The sequence below is a fragment of the Podarcis vaucheri genome (genome assembly GCF_965113315.1).
Source record: "Podarcis vaucheri genome assembly, chromosome: 17".
Lineage (NCBI taxonomy): Eukaryota > Metazoa > Chordata > Lepidosauria > Squamata > Lacertidae > Podarcis > Podarcis vaucheri.
The window spans coordinates 1,535,798-1,557,356 of NC_138755.1; the positions used below are offsets into that span (position 1 = coordinate 1,535,798).

Consider the following 21,559-nt stretch of genomic DNA (forward strand, 5'->3'; position numbering starts at 1 on the left):
AGCCATCTTTGAGAATTCCTGGAGAACAGGCGAAGTCCCGGCAGACTGGAGGAGGGCAAATGTTGTCCCTATTTTCAAAAAGGGGAAAAGAGAGGACCCAAATAATTACCGCCCAGTCAGTCTGACATCAATAGCAGGGAAGATTCTGGAGCAGATCATTAAGCAAACAGTCTGTGAGCGCCTAGAAAGGAATGCTGTGATCACCAATAGTCAGCATGGATTTCTGAAAAATAAGTCATGTCAGACTAACCTGATCTCGTTTTTTGACAGAATTACAAGCCTGGTAGATGAAGGGAACGCAGTGGATGTAGCCTACCTTGATTTCAGCAAGGCATTTGACAAGGTGCCCCATGATATTCTTGTAAAGAAGCTGGTAAAATGCGGTCTTGACTATGCTACCACTCAGTGGATTTGTAACTGGCTGACTGACCGAACCCAAAGGGTGCTCATCCATGGTTCCTCTTCATCCTGGAGAAGAGTGACTAGTGGGGTGCCACAGGGTTCTGTCTTGGGCCCGGTCTTATTCAACATCTTTATCAATGACTTGGATGATGGACTCAAGGGCATCCTGATCAAATTTGCAGATGACACCAAACTGGGAGGGGTGGCTAACACCCCAGAGGACAGGATCACACTTCAAAACGACCTTGACAGATTAGAGAACAGGGCAAAAATAAACAAGATGAATTTTAACAGGGAGAAATGTAAAGTATTGCACTTGGGCAAAAAAAATGAGAGGCACAAATACAAGATGGGTGACACCTGGCTTGAGAGCAGTACATGTGAAAAGGATCTAGGAGTCTTGGTTGACCACAAACTTGACATGAGCCAACAGTGTGACGCGGCAGCTAAAAAAGCCAATGCAATTCTGGGCTGCATCAATAGGAGTATAGCATCTAGATCAAGGGAAGTAATAGTGCCACTGTATTCTGCTCTGGTCAGACCACACCTGGAGTACTGTGTCCAGTTCTGGGCACCACAATTCAAGAAGGACACTGACAAACTGGAATGTGTCCAGAGGAGGGCAACCAAAATGGTCAAAGGCCTGGAAACGATGCCTTATGAGTAACGGCTAAGGGAGCTGGGCATGTTTAGCCTGGAGAAGAGGAGGTTAAGGGGTGATATGATAGCCATGTTCAAATATATAAAAGGATGTCACATGGAGGAGGGAGAAAGGTTGTTTTCTGCTGCTCCGGAGAAGCGGACACGGAGCAATGGATCCAAACTACAAGAAAGAAGATTCCACCTAAACATTAGGAAGAACTTCCTGACAGTAAGAGCTGTTCGACAGTGGAATTTGCTGCCAAGGAGTGTGGTGGAGTCTCCTTCTTTGGAGGTCTTTAAGCAGAGGCTTGACAACCATATGTCAGGAGTGCTCTGATGGTGTTTCCTGCTTGGCAGGGGGTTGGACTCGATGGCCCTTGTGGTCTCTTCCAACTCTATGATTCTATGATTCTATGATTCTAAGGAAATAAACAACTACCTGACTTTTAGAAAATACCTGAAGGTGTTTTTAATGTTTGATGTTTTATTGTGTTTTTAATATTTTATTGGGAGCCACCCAGAGTGGCTGGGGAAACCCAGCCAGATGGTTAGGGTATAAATTATTATTATTATTAATATTAATATTATTGGTTTGGTTTTTTCTTTTTGCTTGGTGGTGTGCACCTTTCCCTTCTCTGCTTATTTTCATAGCTTTTAGGTAAATTGTTATTTATTTATTTTACAGATTGATAAACTGCTTAAGAACACAAGATGAGTCTTCTGGATCAGGCCAATGGCCCAATCAGTCCATGGCATCCTGTTCTCACGGGGTCCATCGGATGCCTGTGGAAGCCTGCAGGATGGGCATGGAGGCAGCAACAGCGCTCGGCTCACTTATGCTTCCCAGGAACTGGCATTCAGGGGCAGAATGCCAGAAGCTGTTGGAGTGGCATTTGATAAGCTAAAATAAGATTAAATGCAAACAATCAAACTACCTCTAGAAACAACCAATGCCACTTCTACAATTCTACAACTAAAAGTCCACATAACGGCCGGGTCACACTTCAAGCAGGTAGGAAACAGACCTCCCATTTCTCTTCTTTCTCAGAGTCCTGGGTGGTGGTTGGCTGTCTGTCTCTGGCCCATTCGTTGAAGGATCAAAATATGGGCCAGAGGGAAGTTCCGCCTCTCACTGTGACTGTGTCCCATTCCCTGCAGCACTGAAGGGAGGCTTTCCACTTATTCCGATATCCATTGATATATCCTACAGTGCAGTGGAACCCAGTGGCGTAGCGTGGGTTGTCAGCACCCGGGGCAAGGCAAGTAATTTGCGCCCCCTAACCCGTGGATTTGCGCCCCCTAACCCGTGGATTTGCGCCCCCTAACCCGTGGATTTGTGCCCCCTAACCCCCAGATGTTGTGCCCGGTGCAGCCGGCCCCCCCCTGCACCCCCACGCTATGCCACTGCACCAGGGCGCTGGCCTCTCAGGGGCACCCCAGGGAGTGAGGGAGCTGCGCGACTTTGCCGGCGGCGTCCCTTTTCCCTGCAAGCCCAAGAGCTGTGCCCCATCCATAGCTGTCAACTTTCAGATTTGAAAATAAGGGATCAGCAGCCTCTAAAATAAGGGATCAGCAAGTCACCTGTCTACGGGATATCTAACAATCCGGGATAGCAGCAGGAAACGGCGCTGAAATAAGGGTAAAGGTAAAGGGTCCCCTGACCATTAGGTCCAATCATGGTTGACTCTGGGGTTGCGGCGCTCATCTCGCTTTATTGGCTGAGGGAGCCGGCGTTTGCCCGCAGACAGCAGACTAAGCCGCTTCTGGCAAAACCAGAGCAGCACATGGAAACGCCATTTACCTTCCCACCAGAGCGGTACCTATTTATCTACTTGCACTTTGACGTGCTTTCAAATGACTAGGTTGGCAGGGAGCTCACCCCGTTGCGGGGGTTTGAACCGCCAACCTTCTGATCAGCAAGTCCTAGGCTCTTTGGTTTAACTCACAGCGCCACCCACACAATTTTCCACAAAAAAGGGAAGGTTGACAGCTATGGCCCCATCAGCCATATGGCTGGCGGGCATGCAGCTTGCCTCCCAAGCCTCCACGGGAGGAGAGCGATCCCTGCAGAGGCTTGGGAAAAGGTCAATAACTCTGGGAAATGGGGGTCGCCTGAAGGATCTTTGCACCACAGCGCCGGATGTGCTTAATACGGCCCTGGCAGGGAGCTTAAGAAACCATAGTCGAGGACTGCTGTGGTCGCTCTGGCTCAGTTTAGTGGGCGGCTGGCAGAAGCTCTGGAGGGGCTCAGCCTGGGTGGGTTCAGTCCGAGTCTAGGTTTGGGCTCATGGGGTGGCTGCTCTGACTGCGCCCCTTGCTCCCTGCCAGTGGTGTAGTGTGGGTTGTCAGCACCCGGGGCAAGGCAAGTAATTTGCGCCCGCCCCCTAACCCGTGGATTTGCGCCCCCTAACCCTAACCCCTAGATGTTGCGCCCGGTGCGGCCGCCCCCCCTGCACCCCCCATGCTACGCCACTGGTGGAACCAGTGGGAATATAAATCAGCTTTGGGATTTCTTGCCACCAGCTTCGTGACATCATCGACACTGGCACCATGACGTCAACCTCAGCATTAAGGGCAGTGGCACCACCAGCATCAATTCCACCGGAGCGCACAGCATCATCAGCATCCTTCTGCCTCTGTCCCTGCATCTCCGCTGTTGGGTACCGGGCCGTACCATTCACACCCGCCAGGGAGGGGGGCGGAGGAGAGAGCAGCCGAGCTCCTCCCCTTCTCCCGTCGCCTAATGGTCCACCCCGGGATTCGCTTCGCAGAGGCAAGGCGCCTACCACTGCAGCCGCAGAGGGGGGAAGGGAAGCATTTGGGCGAGTCCACGCGCAGGAGCGCCGCTTAACTGGGCAGGGCTGGTTGCTGAGGCTCGCAGAAGGACTTGGGAGGAGCCGGGCCGGGCTGGCTGTTCCTTTCTCTCGAGCGATCTCCCGCTCCCGAAGCGCAGGGGAACAAGGGCACCCACCTTTCCCTATAGATCCTTTCCCCAGGGGACAGGCGCGCCGAGAAAGCGCTTTGGAGGACCCTTTCCCGGCTAGAGAGAGAGATCCCTTCAGAAGCAAAGGATCCCAGAGGGCTAAAAGGAAAATAGCAGCCTCATCTTCCCTACAGGAGACAGATCTGCTGCAGGGAGGGAGCCTCTCCCCGTTAGTCGCCCCCCCCCCTGAGAAGTCCCTGGCAGGCTGGCCGTTCTCTGGATCCTCCTTTAGCTGGGCAACCCCTGAGATCTCCGCAGCAGCCGTCCGGGGGCGGGGGTGGTGGGGATCCCACCTGGAAGGCTTAGCAAACCCCACCCCACCCAGAGACGCAGCGCTCGAGGGGGTCCCCTCCCTAGGAGTCCCCCTGCCCCCCGCCGACCCCCTGCGACCCCCCTCCCGGCGCCAACATGAATTACCTGCGCAGGCGTCTCTCGGACAGCAACTTCATGGCCAACCTGCCCAACGGCTACATGACGGACCTGCAGCGCCCGCAGCCCCCTCCGCCGCCCCCCAGCGCCACCTCGCCGTCGCCCGGCAGCGTCTCGCCCGCCGAAAGGCCGCCGTCGGCCCCCAGCCCGGGCGCGGGCAGCAGCAGCGGCGGGGCCGGGGGCTTCTTCTCCTCCCTCTCCAACGCCGTGAAGCAGACGACCGCGGCGGCGGCGGCCACCTTCAGCGAGCAGGTCGGGGGGGTCGCCGGCTCCGGAGGGTCCTCGGGGCGCAGCAAAGTGCTGCTGGTGGTGGATGAGCCAGGGACAGACTGGTAAGGAGCTGGCAAGGGGAGATGGGGAAGCCGCCCCTCCCGCCCCGCTTATCCCTCCATCTCTCCATCCATCCACCCTTCCTTCCTCCTTCTGCCTGAAGGAGACAAAGGATTAACTACTCCCCCCCCCATCACCGCTCCCAGTTCTCCAGAGGGGGCCAACCATCTCTATTATCTCTCCCTTCTCCCAGCCTTGGCCACTTCGAGTGTCGGGGCACCAAGATGTGGCAGATGCTTCCTCCAGGCCGGCTTCCCCCCACCCAACTGGCACCTTTGTGTCAAGCATAGGGCAAGCTGGCAAACTGGTAGCAGCTGCTCTTCAGCCCCCTCCTGCCCTCCAGGAGTTTCAGGCTGTGGCTTCCATTGGTCCCCAGCCAGCACTGCCCAAACATCTGGGGGGCACCAGCTTGGAAAGCTTCTTAAACCCTGCCGCGCCCCCCCCCGTTCTTTTGTCACAGCGCACAACGAGGCCGGCAGCTCCTTATCATGCATGCGCTGCAGTGCCTCTCTTCATTCCTGCCAGTGTTCTCACTTTTGCAGGCTCCCACCTTCCTTTAGAGTTCACCCATCCATCCCTCTTCCACCTCTTCATCCGACCTGTCATTCCATCCCCAAATCCATTCCCCCCTCAGCTATTGCATCACCCCCTCACTTTCTCTTCTTATTTCCCCTTTGCACTTTTCTGCTGCCGCATGCCCCCCCCCCTGGTCTGTGCTGAGTATCTATTGCCCGTCTAACAGGGCTGTGAGAGGTGACAAAGAAAGGGATAGGAGGAGGAAGGTGTCAGACAGCAGGTGGACCTTGATGGCCACCAGGCTATGTACCCTTTGGCCTGCACCAGAGGTGAACTCAGCCCAGGGCCATTGTAGACCATGTTTTCATTAAGAGGAGGAAAGGGGAGAGATTTCCAGGTGAAACAGGTTGGTGTGTGTTGAAGTTGTGGGAAAGAATTGGTGCTTTGTTTTCCTAACACAAACGGTTAACCAAAAGAAAAGAAAAGAAAAGAAAAGAGGGGATGGACAGCCAGCATTTGCCTTGCAGCCCCAACCTGTATCAGGCTGAGAAGTCAAAATGCCAGCTGGGTGACGAGTGCCAATTTGGCTGCCCTCCCAGTCTGCATCTTGGGTTGGCTGGCCTTGCTAAGGTATGGAGGAGGTCTGAATAATTGAAGAGGAATTTCAGGGAGTTATCTGGGCAAAATGGAAGATGCTTCTCTCTGTGTCTGCCTTTCCCCCTCCCCAGGCTCATGGAAGATGAAGGGGAAGGGGAACTGTCTGGGTTCATCCTTCAGCTTTTTGGTGAAACAATTTTGCACTTCCCCAAGGAGACTCCCTTAGGGAATGATCACAACCAAAAGCCAGGATTGTTCTTAAGGCTGCATGGTCTAATTTTGTTCCAAGTCTCCAGAGAATGTGTGACTCTCTGGTTTGACACACCAGTCAGACCCAGTCCCTCCAGACTCATCTTCCTGCCCCCACCATGCCTTCACCCAGATTCCCCTCCCTTCAGAGGCTACAGCACAAGCACCAGTTGTCTCCTGGCTCTCCCAGAGCCTACACTTGTCCTCTGCCTTCTTTCCCCCCAACCGTCCGGCTTCCTTGGCTGGGTGACCTTCTCTACCCACAGCTGTTGGGCCACTCTGGCCAGTAAGTGGCATGGTTGTCTAGTTTTCCAGAAGCCAACATGAAGAGAAGGCTCCATTTACCTGTGGTTTCTATACAGGGACTCTGAGACCCAACAGCCAGAGAGCACAAGCCTATGAAGGCATCAGTCCCTTGAGCATTGCTTCCTGTGCCAAAATCCCAGGCTGGACAACAGCTGGGGACAGGCATGTTATATGGCATGGAGCTAAATCATGCCTAGCTTCCTGTGCTAGGCATCCCCCGAGAGCCTTCTCTCGCCTGCCCCTGTTTTCTCTATCGGAGCAACATTACAGGGTGAGAATGGACTCTGTGAACTCTCCCAAGGGAATCATGATTTTGAGAGGTTGTGATAACCAAGAAGGGCTAGTTGAACAAGACTGATGGGTAAGAAGATGGAGAACTCAATGCTTCCATTATGAATGGGATCAGTCCTTGTGCATGGAATTGGATCAGATGAAATGAGCACATGCGCACATAATGTAAAATAAATAGGGATTTTAAACTAGAAAATACAGCACTACTGCTGAGCTTTGGAATTGAATGCCCCAGAATATGCTAATGGTCAACTGTATAACTGGATTAGAAAATGAGCTAGACAAATTGATGGCAGGCAGGAATATTAGGACAGCACCAGTTTGTAGAATTGTGTTTTGTTTTTGTTTTAATGTGGGGAAATCAACACAAGTGGGCTGAGTCGGGACCTGCAAGCTCAGTCCATCTCAGAGGATTCAGGAGGATTGCCAGTGCGCCATAATCCCCTGGAGGGAGGAAAGGAAAAAGCCAATTCATTGTGACTTCTCCATTAGTTAAACAATGGTTTTGTGAATGATGATCTAATTAACCTGTAGAATGGGTGTAAACCGAAGGAGTGTAAGCTGTTTTATATACCTCTTTTATAACACCTGATACTGTCAACTGTCCATAACAGGATACTGGCTAAAATAGATAATTGGTACCTTCAATAGATAATTGGTACACTTCTATGATTCTATGAATTCTACCAGTTTCTCGTGCAGCATGTTTATGTCCCAGTGGCCCACAGGAAGCTGCATTTCCCAAGATCATTCAAGGTTTCCCAGCCCTTTCATGCCTTTGAGTTATACATTGGGTGTTATTCATAAACAGAGGAAGATCTTCTGGAAAAGAAATATATATATTTCTGGCAGCTGTGGGGCTACTCTGGTCTGCAACCTCAATGGTTTTCAGTCCTCCATCATCCCTGCAGTTGCCAGACAGAGCAGGTGCCGGCCTTGCTGCCTCTTTGTCATTGTTATGGACTGTTCATGTTTCAAGAGCTCTGCCTGTTCTCCATGTGTTTGTGTGAAGGCAGAATTGGATGTGCAGATTAACTCAAAACAGTCCTTCACTTTCAAACACTTGAGGGAAAAGGGGGCATCTGTTTGTAAGCAACAAAGAGTGACTGCAAGCATGCGCCTTACCAAAAAACAAAAAATGAACTGAATAAGGAAAGCTGTGTTATTGTTGATGTTGTTGTTGTTGTTGTTGTTGTTAACACCTCCCACTGCAAAAAATAGGCTCCTAAGCACTTTAAAAAACTAGCATAAAGTATAAAAAACTAGTTACACAGAAAATTAAAATGTAAAGAACCATAATTTAAAGCAGTGCTTTTTTTGGTTAAAAACAAAACAAAATCATAAGGTGCTGGTACTCAGATTTTGATAAACATGCAGTGGGTGCCAACACCCAATGGTTGTCATGAACAGCAAAAGGAAAAAGAAAAGAAAAAGAGGTGGCTGAAATTCAGTTCAGTGAGTATTATCACATATAAAAATAATTGATTAAAATACAAAACAAAATAATCGTGTTAAAACATTGAGCTATAGATCCATAAATTAAAATTAAAGCATACCTGTTAAAACAATACAGCAATTGAAACAGGAGACTTGGGTTGAGACATCAAAGGAATGCCTGTGTAACCCGGTGTGTCTTCAGAGGCCAACAGAATGCCAATACAGATGGCGGTTAACTCTAATAACTATTGACCAATGGAGACCTACCTGGGTTCCAGCTTGATCAATCTCTGCCACTTTCTAGTCACCTCACCATCATGGCTATGGCAGAGCCCTATTTCCTTCTGTGTCAGAGAAGGACACTGTGGCTTGGGCACACACACATTCCTAGGTGGTTCACTAGACAAGCTCCCAATCTCAGGCCATGTGGTTTCTCTGTTCAAGCTCTACATCCCAGGCACAGGCAAAGGAAGTCTTGGTAGAAAAACATTGGTAACCTTAGGGGAGTCATGGTGCATCCATGCAGAGCTGATTGCAGGGGGCTCCTTAATTCACACTTCTTTTTAGTGGATTTTTTATTGTTCATAACCTTGGCTTGTTTTAACTATGGCTTGGCATTATATGTGAACCCAAAACCAACCCACCTTGGGCCCTTGCCAGGCTACAAAGGCATGAAGCAGAAGCAGTTGGAAAAGAAAAGAAATGTTGGAGATACAAGCCATGGTTTATTTGATCATCTGTGGGACAACTTGTGGTTAAGGCAAGGCTGAAATAAACCAAGGGAAACCATTGGCAAGATTCTGTGCAAACACAATGTACAAACCATTTTAAAATCCTGGCTTCAGTGAGAGTGTTTTTAAGCATATTTTTAACCATTTGACTTCCAAGAAGGAGGATTTAGTATCCTGCTACAAGTCCCTTAAGCAAAAATGCTGATTTATATATTACCAGATCATCCTTTTATTAATAGCCTCTAGTAGCCATTTGATTTCCTGCTGGCTCTATCTCACTTATGACCGGCCTTCACTCACCTGTGATATATCAGGTTTGGGTATCTGTGTTTTGTGATTGCCTGTGCATGGCAGAATATGCTGCTACACTCAGCTATCCCCTTTCTTCTCATGGTATAGTCTCTCCCACTCGCTCTTTCACTCCACCCCTGCTCCTTCTGTTCCCAATTGCACAGGCCCCCCAAACCCATCACTCCAGCATTGCATGGTCCATGTGCCAGTTGCCATCCGGAGGTTTTGGGCATGGGGATGCCAGCCCTTGTGTGGTTGCAGTTGTTGTTGTAGGTATGTGTGAAGGTGCGTGAGATTTGAGGAACCTCACTTAGACAGAGGTCAGGATACTCAATAGGGAAGAATGTAAACATGCATGCCAGTTAAGTTTATTATGTGAATTAGCAAGATATGATTTCTGCAGCCTGAATGTGTCAAATCCCAGGCTGCCAATGTTGAGGATTGTCACAGTAGGCCAATTGGCCATCTGTTGTGAATTTGCATCCCTCCCTCCCTCCCTCCCTCCCTCCCTCCCTCCCTCCCTCCCTCTCTCATCTATCTATCATCTATCTATCTATATCTATCTATCTATCTATCTATCATCTATCTATCTATCATCTATCTATCTATCTATCTATCTATCTATCTATCATCTATCTATCTATCTATCTATCATCTATCTATCATCTATCTATCTATCTATCTATCTATCATCTATCTATCATCTATCTGTCATCTATCTATCATCATCTATCTATCTATCATCTATCTATCATCATCTATCCTGCAAGCAAATAGCATAGAAATTCCAAACTTCTAAGTAGTTAATCAGTTACCTCCTTTGTACAAATGTAACCTACAGAATTCTGTGCTGCAAGATGGAGTGGATGATGGCATTTGGCTCAACAAAAGGATGAGACAGATCCATGGGGTTGGGTGGGAATATGTTTATCCACAGCAACTAGCCATGGTCAGGAAATGGAGACCCCATGTACAGAGGCAGTATACCTGCATAATATAACAGATAACAGTGATCAAGAATAGGGGAAGGCTATTGCCTTTAACTCCTGCCTATGAGGTTCTCAGATACAAATTGCTGGCTGTTATTGGAAAACAAAATGCTGGCCAAAATGGGATTTTCATCTGATTTGTTCTAATATTCCTAATGACATACATATCACATTTTCCCCCATTTGACATGATTCAATTTGGTGGACAATTGCGCAAATACTTCTTAAGGTAAGAAGCCCTCAATAAAAGGAAAGAGTCCTTAATAAAAAGCACAGAGTAGCATTCTCTCTTGTTGGAATGGCTGGTTCTTGTAGAGCCTCTCTGGGTTTCTGAGGCCAGCTGGTTAACAGGGTGACTCAGAAACACCCCAATGGCATCACCAGGGTTATTATAATAGCACAGCAAGTTAAGTGCCTAGGCTTACATTCAGATCCCAGCAGAATTGAGGCTGGCTAATGTGGTCCATGTGCATGCTGGGGAAATGAGCTACAAATATATTTCCCTTCTAGGGACCTCTTATGCAAGCAAAGAAGGGGGTTGAAGAGCAACAGTATCTGGCTGAAGCAGGGGCAATGTGGGGTGGTAGGTGGTCTGCCCTACTCACTCCACTTGACTTCCTCCGCATCGCACCCCCAAGCGTAGTGCATGCTTTGGGCATCCTGCTTTCTCCTAGAGATTGCAGCTTCAGTATGCATGCGCCGTAGGGAGCATGGATTGGCGATGTTTGTCGCAGGTGGCTCTGGATCCCTGCTGGGGATGATGTGTCAGGATGCAAAGGCTGTTGTTTCACGGCAGGGCAAGATAGAGGGTGTCAGTGCCTTGAAGGCTGCGGCAGACACACAGCAGCCCCAAGCAGCTGCAGCCAAAGCCCTGCTCCCCAGCTGTCTCCCACTGGGTGTGCAGCACCATGCTGAACAGAAGATCAAAAGGCTGCCTTGTATATGCTGCCATCTCTTGCACCCTTCCCTGAGCTCATTGTCCTAAGCCACAGCCTCTGAGCCTTGTTTGAATCACCCGGGTCCATGTGCTCCGGGCATCACTTTCAATGGAATGAATGGCCTGTTGGTTTGCAAGGATACCTGCCACCCAACTTGACTTTGACTGAACCACTGCATAGTTCTCCTTTCTACTTGTTTTAATTGTTAGCCAAAGAGGCAGCCATGCCAGTCTCTTGCAGCAGCAAAACCAACGAACACTTTGTGTCATCTTAATGCAGAGATGGGGAAGCTACCCCCCACCCCCCGGATGCTGTTGAACTCTCATCAGCCCCCGTCATCATGGCCAGTGCTCAGGGATGAAGGGAACTGTAGACCAGAGACATCTGGAGAGAACAAGGTTCCCCATTCATTCTAGCATCACCTATCCTTTGCCAGCATGCTGGCAGGGGCAGAGGGGAGATGTAGTCTGAAACTCCTGGAAGGTGCCAGGTTGGCAAAAGTGGTTGCAAAGGGTCACTGTGTTTGCTTGCCAAACCTTTCACCTTGAATTTTATTGTCACAAAATGCCCTTTTTTGCATTTCTTTCCCCGTAAACCCCAGCCATTACGTCCCCTTCCCACCCACTTTTATACTCACATGGATATATTTGTGCCTACTGAGGATTACACTTCATCCATCTATGGACTCAGCGACCACCAAAAGCTTGTGCCATGGCAGAGCTGTTAGATTTTCAGACGCCACAAGGCATTTCCACGCTTCTGCTACAACTGAAGGCAGGCATGAGCAGGTGTGTGCTCTGATTCCACAGTGTTGTGAATGTGTGCGCTACACATCCTGAGTGGTTGGGAGGAGGGATGGGGTACAAATCCATTTTTATTGTAAGATGCTTAAATGATTTTGAAAATTATATTAAGAGTCTTTAAAAAATATTTTAAAAAATCATATTCCAGTTATTCCTATTTACTAGGGGCAGCTTTTATTTTCTGCTTTCCTGTCCCAGGTAAACCAATGCCCCCTATTTTTGCTTTTTTTGGGGGGGGGTGCCTTTTAATATTTTTTTTTAGTAGAATATGCAAGAGCTATAGTTCTGCAGCAGTCTCCCCTAAGCTGTGCTGGGATCAATGTGAGCTATAGTTCAAAACAGCCGGCAGGCACCAGGTTGGTGTAGCCTGTTCTGCAGTGTTGAGTTCCCTCCCCAGGCAATCTAGGAGGGAAATCTCTGAGCAGAGCATATATCTTGTCTCTAGTGCACATGTGATGGCATGTGCACGCATGAACACTAAGTCACCACACAGCCTGCTGTTCCATCCACTGCACCTGCTGAAGTCTATTTTGAACTGCCAATGACTTACTATAGAACAAACAGGTTTCTTTCTTTCTTTCTTTCTTTCTTTCTTTCTTTCTTTCTTTTTCTACTGTATTTGTAAAACCAAAAGAAGAAACACCATCTTGGCTTTTAAGTCAGTGCAGAGCAAATGGATACAGCAGGTGGCAGGCAGAGAAAAGCCTTTGGCAGCGTGGAATGATGGGTGCAGGGAGGATAATGATGCATGCCATGAAAAAACAGGATGTGAGGGGAGAGGATTGCAAGCCTGGCCTTGCTTCCTTTTGTGAACTGGCGGAGAGTATACTGGCACCATTTCTGCAGGAGGCATAAGGCAAAATGGCAACAGGGAGCATTGTTTCACCAAGGATGTTCAGGTAGCTGAAGGAAAACCCTGAGCTTCTTCCCTCGCAGCCATCTTGGCCACCTGCTGTCTTCTGCCAGGGCGGCTTCACAGGCAGTGCAGCAGTTTGGGTACCAAACTCCCCTGAGAGCAGGATGCCAGGCACCACATTCCCCAGCACAGCCAGGCAGTTGCTGGGCAGGCAGCAGGGTATTCTGCTCACAAATGACACTCTGCTCATGCCAAGAGGGGTGGTGGAAGAAACTCTGCGGCTGTTCAGAAGCACTCACCCCTCCCATATGCTAAAATAGTTATAGGCAAAATGTGACAACTCTACTGCTGAGCACTGAGGCATGGGAGGGGGCTGCCTTAGAGTAGAAGATGTTTCTGGAGGAATTTGTCTATAATTATTGATCATTCTTCCAAGGAACCTCTGATAAACACGGAAGAAATCCTACAGTTCCGAGAAAGACTGCTTGAAACCCGCAGAGCTAAGAGGTATCAACCTGCAGTCTAAGGCCCTATTCCTGTAACAACCATTTAGTTGTGCCACAGCTGTGTGCAAAAGTTTATTATTCCTAGTGTTTGTTCACATTCCTGCCTTACAAGAGACATTGTCCCCACCCCCAAGCATTGCACAGGTCTTTCCCCGCTAGCTGTTCACATTAGCACGGCTTCATTAGGGTCAGATTTGTTGCTGCTGCTTGTGTACGCTCCAGGGCACCAATGTGTTTACACAAGGTGTTCACATCTTGGCTATCAACAAATTAGGATCAGCTAAGGACCTCAATTAGCATGAAGCTGGTTTGAGAAACAACATGTCAGACAGCAATATTTTATAACCGTTTGGGATAAAGATGCAGTTTGTTGTGTGAACAGGGCTTAAATCTCCAGAACTGGAAATGTAGTGAGGGCACAGTAAACAGGAGTGTGGACACAACCATGGCCTGTAAAAAGCACTGGCTGACATGGGCAGAGTTTGCTTTCAAGCACTCACTGGGAGGTGCTTGCCTGGGAAATGAATCTTCCCAGCATGTGGTTAAGAAGACAAGTCCTGCATCTGTTGGCAGATGCGCATGGGGCTGGTTTTCCATAGGCAGGAAGTCCACACTGCTGAAGTGGTAGTGAGAACCGGCCTTGGCTCTGAAGACTACAATGCCCAGGATGCTCCAGGAGAGGAAGCAGTGATGGGGGGTGGGGAGAGAAAATGTAAGGTTATAAAGGCTGTGGAAAGAAAATAATAATTGGGACTAGAGCTTCTCTGTCTGGAAGACATAAAAGGCTTCTATATCCCAGCTCTGTGGTTAAGGCTGCACGCAAACCATATATATATAACGTAGATGGCTCCACACTGCAAATAATAATGGGAACTGTAGTTTACCACCACAGAGCTACAAGCACCCTCAACAAACTATGGTTCCCAGGACTCTTTGAGGGAAGCCGAGACACGTAGGCAGCCCATGCTTGCCAAGGTTAGAGTGGCCATTTTTATTTTAAAAATAATGATACTTGGGTGGGGAAGCGGGGAAGCCTCATGCACAAGAGCAGAAGCAGCAAATATATTTAAATAATAATAATAATAAAACAACTCCTATGTCTGGTGCTGGTAAATAAAGTGGACTTTATTTTAAAAATATTTTAAAGTGGACTCTAGGGACTTAGGAAGCTTCTTTGAACTGTGCCAGACCATTGGTCTGTCTAGCCTGGTACTGTCAGCACTGACTGGCAGCAACAAAGGAGATGGGGGTGCTGGGGACTGAGGCTGGGACCCTGGACATACAAAGCAGCTGCTCCAGTGCTGCAGCCATTGTTGCGTTCCTGCGTAGAATTTGTTGCAGGGTGAATGAGCTGTGCAAAGAGATGGTGGTTAAAGTAACGCAAAGTAAAGTAAAGATGCTCTCTTGCTCTGTAACCCACTCATCCTACCTTGGCCTTAACAGAGCCCATGGAGGGTTTTTATTATAGGAGGGACCACACTCATGCACCCCATCTCTTTCGTGTAGCCATGAGGCAGAGTGAGGCTGCCAACTCTGGCAGCAGATGGGGAGGGAAGCAGGCAAAATGTTGATGCAGAGCTGCGCATGCCCTGAAGAGCGAGCTTGCTTCCGCTCTAGCGCAGAGGATGCTGCTGTCCCCTCACCAGTGCTGAAGTAAAATTCAGCTGCCCTTCCAGTTTAAATGTGGGTGGAGTGAAGGATCTTGTCTTCAGCCTCTGGCAGCAACATGTCTTGGGCTGCTCTGCATGCAACCATTTGTGAAATGGCCTGTTGGGGCTGAGCACAACCATGTGGATCAATCTTCTAAGCACACATAAGTTGTGCCTTTACTCTGACTCTGTCTGTCTTAATCTGCCCCCCCTTCTTCTTCAAAAAGTCCCATCTTCCCTGACCTTTGGCCATGCTGACTGAGGCTGATGGGATTTGGAGTCCAACAACATATCAGAGGCCACAGGTTCCCCTCTCCCTGATCTAGGCCAAATGGGTGTGATGCAAGAGATCCATATTGGATCTCCTGGTGTTTTTCTGTTGTTGTTTTTACTTGACTGCAGCCACAGGAGATCTCTAATTTTGATGGTGTTTTAGCCTGTTCCATGCTGTACCCTTTCCCTCACCAAACTCATGCCCACCTGAAGCTGGGCTATATAGTGGCAGGGGGGTGGGCATCTAGGACAGGGAAACACCACTGTGGGGATGCAGGGGCCAAACAGCTCCACTCAGTGCTGCTGCACAGATCAAAGTGGGAGCTTCTCTGTGGCTATTTTAAAATCCAAGCAAAAAACAATATACTGAGCCTCTGTGTCCCCTTCCCCCTTCTCTTTTGGCCCCCCGCTTCTCTTTATCCATCTTACCCATCCATCTTAGAAGAGTGACTAGTGGGGTGCCACAGGGTTCTGTCTTGGGCCCGGTCTTATTCAACATCTTTATCAACAACTTGGATGATGGACTCAAGGGCATCCTGATCAAATTTGCAGATGACACCAAACTGGGAGGGGTGGCTAACACCCCAGAGGACAGGATCACACTTCAAAACGACCTTGACAGATTAGAGAACTGGGCAAAAATAAACAAGATGAATTTTAACAGGGAGAAATGTAAAGTATTGCACTTGGGCAAAAAAAATGAGAGGCACAAATACAAGATGGGTGACACCTGGCTTGAGAGCAGTACATGTGAAAAGGATCTAGGAGTCTTGGTTGACCACAAACTTGACATGAGCCAACAGTGTGACGCGGCAGCTAAAAAAGCCAATGCAATTCTGGGCTGCATCAATAGGAGTATAGCATCTAGATCAAGGGAAGTAATAGTGCCACTGTATTCTGCTCTGGTCAGACCACACCTGGAGTACTGTGTCCAGTTCTGGGCACCACAATTCAAGAAGGACACTGACAAACTGGAACGTGTCCAGAGGAGGGCAACCAAAATGGTCAAAGGCCTGGAAACGATGCCTTATGAGGAACGGCTAAGGGAGCTGGGCATGTTTAGCCTGGAGAAGAGGAGGTTAAGGGGTGATATGATAGCCATGTTCAAATATATAAAAGGATGTCACATAGAGGAGGGAGAAAGGTTGTTTTCTGCTGCTCCGGAGAAGCGGACACGGAGCAATGGATCCAAACTACAAGAAAGAAGATTCCACCTAAACATTAGGAAGAACTTCCTGACAGTGAGAGCTGTTCGACAGTGGAATTTGCTGCCAAGGAGTGTGGTGGAGTCTCCTACTTTGGAGGTCTTTAAGCAGAGGCTTGACAACCATATGTCAGGAGTGCTCTGATGGTGTTTCCTGCTTGGCAGGGGGTTGGACTCGATGGCCCTTGTGGTCTCTTCCAACTCTATGATTCTATGATTCTATGATTCTACCCCTCTCCTTTCTTAGGAAACCAATTAAATATTTTTTTAGTTGGCTAATCACCCGCCTTTTAAGCAACTGAACAATTAATTACAAAGTTCAATGTAAATAATTTCAGTGGTAAAAACTGCTATTTAAGGGCCTTTCTGGGCTATTGAGGGAAATGAATGAATTGAATGAATAATTGAATAATTGAATGAATGAAGCTCTCTGTTTTACTGTTTCCTTTTGGAAGGCAATATTTGCTTTTTGTCAAGCCTGATTACAGAAACATCCCAAAATCAAAACAGCCTCTTAAAATAAATATGTTCCTTCAGCTCTCAGTCCTAACTAAATTTGAGCCCCCCCCCCAGTTCATAACTTTGGTATGGGGAGGGGGTGGCAACCTGTGACACTTCATATATATTGCTGGACTGTCTCTCCCATCCTCCCTGACCATTGGGCATGCTGGCTGGGACTAGTGGGACTTGGAGTCCAACAGCATCTGGAGGAGACCAGGTCCCCCATTTTTACTTTAGTTGATATGCCTGCTGATTTAATTTGGAGTCCTTCTTTTTGCTTTCTCTTTCCAAAAGATGGCTGTGGTAGCACAGTTCTTGAAATCCTGCCTTAGGGCAGGCTTTGTGACTCACCAGTAAAACCAGTGCACACTCCCTTCCTACCCTCATTTTACCTGGCCTAATAATAACTAAAGCATTGCTTTGCTTTGTTTATTGCTTGCCAGTTGCACCTGTTGAATTTCTGTCTGTCAAAGAGGCAGGAAACTTGAGGGGAGGAGGGGAGGGAGCTGCAGCAGATACAACAGCAGGATGCATAAAGCCTTCTTTGAGGGGACTAAGATCCCATACATCTGCTTTCCACATGCAGGTAGAACCAAGTGGGGAATAAGCTAGTGGAATCCAATGGACTGTGCCTCTTCAGTCTCTGGATGGACTGAAGGCTCCCCCATGTGAAAGATTCCCTGTAATTAGAAAACTAATGTTGCAGTGGAAGTTTTGGAGTTCTATGGGTTCAGAAACCTCTCTTCTGATATCAAAGTTTTCTGAAGGCCCAGTCAAACTCCATACCTCTTCAGATTCCCCAAGGAAAGCTCTCCTTTTGTGGGGAGGCATAGCTAGAAGGAACCCACCGCTTGTTTCAAAAAAATCCCCATTGCGCCCGCCCTGTGGAAGGCCCTCCCATGAGATGTCAAAGCGATAAACAACTACCTGACATTCAGGAGACATCTGAAGGCAGCCCTGTTCAGGGAAGTTTTTAACGTGTGATATTTTAGTGTATTTTTGGTTTCTATGGAAGCCGCCCAGAGTGGCTGGGGAAACCCAGCCAGATGGGCGGGGTACAAATTAATAATAATAATAATAATAATAATAATAATAATAATTATTATTATTATTATTATTATTAAACAGTGCACCTTATCTCCATCCAGCCAACTGGAACAGCAGTCTAACTAGATCGCTTCAGCCTTTCCAGAGCACCCCTCCTTCCTGCCTACTTGCAGAAACAGAATTCCTGTCTACACATGCTACAGAATGCGATGATGGAGGTGATGGAGCAAATTTATGAATGGTCCCTTAACGCTCTGCATATACAGTGATTGCCACCCTTTAGGTCTGTGGGCACAGGTGTGTGTTTGAGTGAGTGCCTTGGGTGCCACCCCCTCTCTAGTTACTGCTCGCTAGCCAGTGAGCCCCCTGCAGAGAGACAGAACGTGCATGCATCCTCACGTCACTTTCCCAAGGGATCTCCGTAAAACCTGGATCTAGTAGAACTAATCTGCTTGAAAAGCCCATAGAGTTGAAAGCGTAAGTGGGAAAGAGCACCACTCTCCCAGCTTCCTTCTTCAAGGGAGAAAAGGGTAACCAGCCCCACCCCACATGACCAAGGGGGCAGTGAATTGGGAGGACTCAGAGGTTCTAAGGCAGGCATTCCCAAACTCAGCCCTCCAGATGTTTTGGGACTACAATTCCCATCATCCCTGACCACTGGTCCTGTTAGCTAGGGATGGTGGGAGTTGTAGTCCCAAAACGTCTGGAGGGCCAAGTTTGGGAATGCCTGTTCTAAGGGGTACTATCTTGGCACCTAAAGTAGCACCTCTGCCTTTTCCTGGAAGGGATAATCTGTCTTTAACAGGTGTGACAGGAAGAAATTCAACAGGCAAAACCTTTCCAGTAGAGGAAAAGCTGTTCTTGTGGCAACATACCTGTTGCACTTCTGTCTATCACAGAGTTGTTATAGGCAAATAAGCCCCCTCCCTAACCAATTCTGCAGGATAGGGAGCTTCTTGCAGTGTAATATGGGTGGATATGTGTGCTTTTTCTCAAAAAGTGAAGAGGGCATTTTCACGTTAGAGTCAGGCTTTGAATAATAGTGCATGTGGCAGCCAAACACTGACACAACACTCAATTTCTATTAAGTAAAGTGTCACATCTTCCAGCATGGAATATGTTCATTCTAATTCCAAAAACAGACAATTTCGCAGATGGGTGATATTTGGTGTGGAGGGAAATGTACTCAGCACATGCTCAGAGGTACTTTTATTATTGTTCCTTATGTTTCAGGTGTGAGCTGGGGCATTTAAACAGGTGCCAGTTTTGAATCCAGGGTAAAGCTCTGATCAGCAGGGTTGCCAGATGCCAGAGAGGACAGAGCTCCTGCATCTTTAACACCTCCTGAAATTTCCTCTTCTGCACAATTATTAGACATTTTGGAAAGCCCTGTCCTCCCTACTGTATCTGCAGGAGAGTCTCTGCTAGTCTCCCTGCTCTGAAGACAGTAAAATGCAGCAAAATGTGGCTGTAGATGTGAACTGAAGAGAATGTTACTTGTGAGGAACGTTGACATAAACAAGATGAATTTTAACAGGGAGAAATGTAAAGTATTGCACTTGGGCAAAAAAAATGAGAGGCACAAATACAAGATGGGTGACACCTGGCTTGAGAGCAGTACATGTGAAAAGGATCTAGGAGTCTTGGTTGACCACAAACTTGACATGAGCCAACAGTGTGACGCGGCAGCTAAAAAAGCCAATGCAATTCTGGGCTGCATCAATAGGAGTATAGCATCTAGATCAAGGGAAGTAATAGTGCCACTGTATTCTGCTCTGGTCAGACCACACCTGGAGTACTGTGTCCAGTTCTGGGCACCACAATTCAAGAAGGACACTGACAAACTGGAACGTGTCCAGAGGAGGGCAACCAAAATGGTCAAAGGCCTGGAAACGATGCCTTATGAGGAACGGCTAAGGGAGCTGGGCATGTTTAGCCTGGAGAAGAGGAGGTTAAGGGGTGATATGATAGCCATGTTCAAATATATAAAAGGATGTCACATGGAGGAGGGAGAAAGGTTGTTTTCTGCTGCTCCGGAGAAGCGGACACGGAGCAATGGATCCAAACTACAAGAAAGAAGATTCCACCTAAACATTAGGAAGAACTTCCTGACAGTGAGAGCTGTTCGACAGTGGAATTTGCTGCCAAGGAGTGTGGTGGAGTCTCCTACTTTGGAGGTCTTTAAGCAGAGGCTTGACAACCATATGTCAGGAGTGCTCTGATGGTGTTTCCTGCTTGGCAGGGGGTTGGACTCGATGGCCCTTTGTGGTCTCTTCCAACTCTATGATTCTATGATTCTATGATTCTATTCTAAGAGGAGGCAGCATGTGGCAATCCAGGAGGTGTTCATAGAATCCTAGAGTTGGAAGAGACCACCAGGGCCATCGAGTCCAACCCCCTGCCAAGCAGGAAACACCATCAGAGCACTCCTGACATATGGTTGTCAAGCCTCTGCTTAAAGACCTCCAAAGTAGGAGACTCCACCACACTCCTTGGCAGCAAATTCCACTGTCGAACAGTGTTGATGTGCTGTCTTCTCCCTGAGGGTGGTGCCTAATGCTTCCATAATGTGTTAGAAGGTATAAAACTACCCGCAGTGAAGACTCTTTAGAGCAGGAGAGTGGATTGCAATTTGATAATGAAGTCTAGGTTAGAGGGTAGGGTTGCCAACTGACATGACCTGCTTCTCTGCCTTTAAAAGCAGATTGATCTGGAGGAAATGGTAGGCCTTGCAATTCATAACATGGAGCTAAACATCACTGCTGGCTAATGCCTCACGTTAAGCTGCTGTTTGACGGTGTAATTACCGTGGCAGTTTGAAAAGCTGGCAACTCCAGTTGAGACAGCATATTGAAAAAAAATGTTATAGTGACTGTCTTGACGTCTTTGCTGCAGGGAGAAAATGTAATGAAGATGGACAAGGGTAGGCTACAACATCTTGTTTCATTGCATGGGATTGTTGCTTGCAGTTGTCACACAGATAAAGCATCACAGAACATTGTTATATTTAGAGGTGGGGCTTGGACAATTCAGAGAGGTGGTGCTCTGTATTTCAGGAGAGTTCTTCAAAGGCAACCCATTCAATTAAGCAGAACTACATAGTAAAATCTTTTTCTGGACTGTACCACATTACACTGCAGCTGGGGTGTGTGTGTGTGTGTGTGTGTGTGTGTGTGTGTGTGTGTGTGTTTTGAATGCACCCCTGTTAAAAGAAACCAGGCTCTCTGCAGGGGTTAAACTGAACAGTTATAAGAGGGTGGTTTTCCATGTGCAGGGAGAGATCATTCAGACATTTGACCCCATCTGTATCTTGAAGTGCTGCAGTCCTGGAAATGCACCACTTGATTCTGCAGGTGTGGAGTGTTGTGTGGTTGGCAGCAGTGTTGCATGGAGGTTGTGCTTTGCCAATGTGTTCCACCTGGAGTCGCCAGGTGTTTTGGGGCTCAGTGGGCAGAGCCTGGAAATGAAAGGGTGGTCCTGGCAGTTCAGGTTGTACCTGGAGCTTCAGGTGTGGAAACTGATGGGCATAGAGCAAATAAACGAAAGCTCTCCAGCCAAGCAAAAAATGCCATGTCCCCTCAATTCTGCC

At 48.0% G+C, this 21,559-nt stretch overlaps 1 protein-coding gene across 2 annotated transcripts in view; it reads left to right on the top strand.

Annotated features, from left to right (window-relative positions):
• Window positions 1-3,823: 3,823 nt before the first annotated feature.
• The window catches only part of SYN1 (synapsin I), an 89,602-nt gene continuing 71,866 nt past the window's right edge, over window positions 3,824-21,559 (top strand). The window contains exon 1 of one of the 2 annotated variants that reach the window (XM_082205811.1): window positions 3,824-4,788. In XM_082205811.1, coding sequence (XP_082061937.1) covers window positions 4,436-4,788 — 353 coding nt within the window. In that variant the 5' untranslated portion in view covers window positions 3,824-4,435. The remainder of the gene's footprint in view (window positions 4,789-21,559) is intronic. The other variant, XM_082205812.1, reaches the window with a different exon arrangement.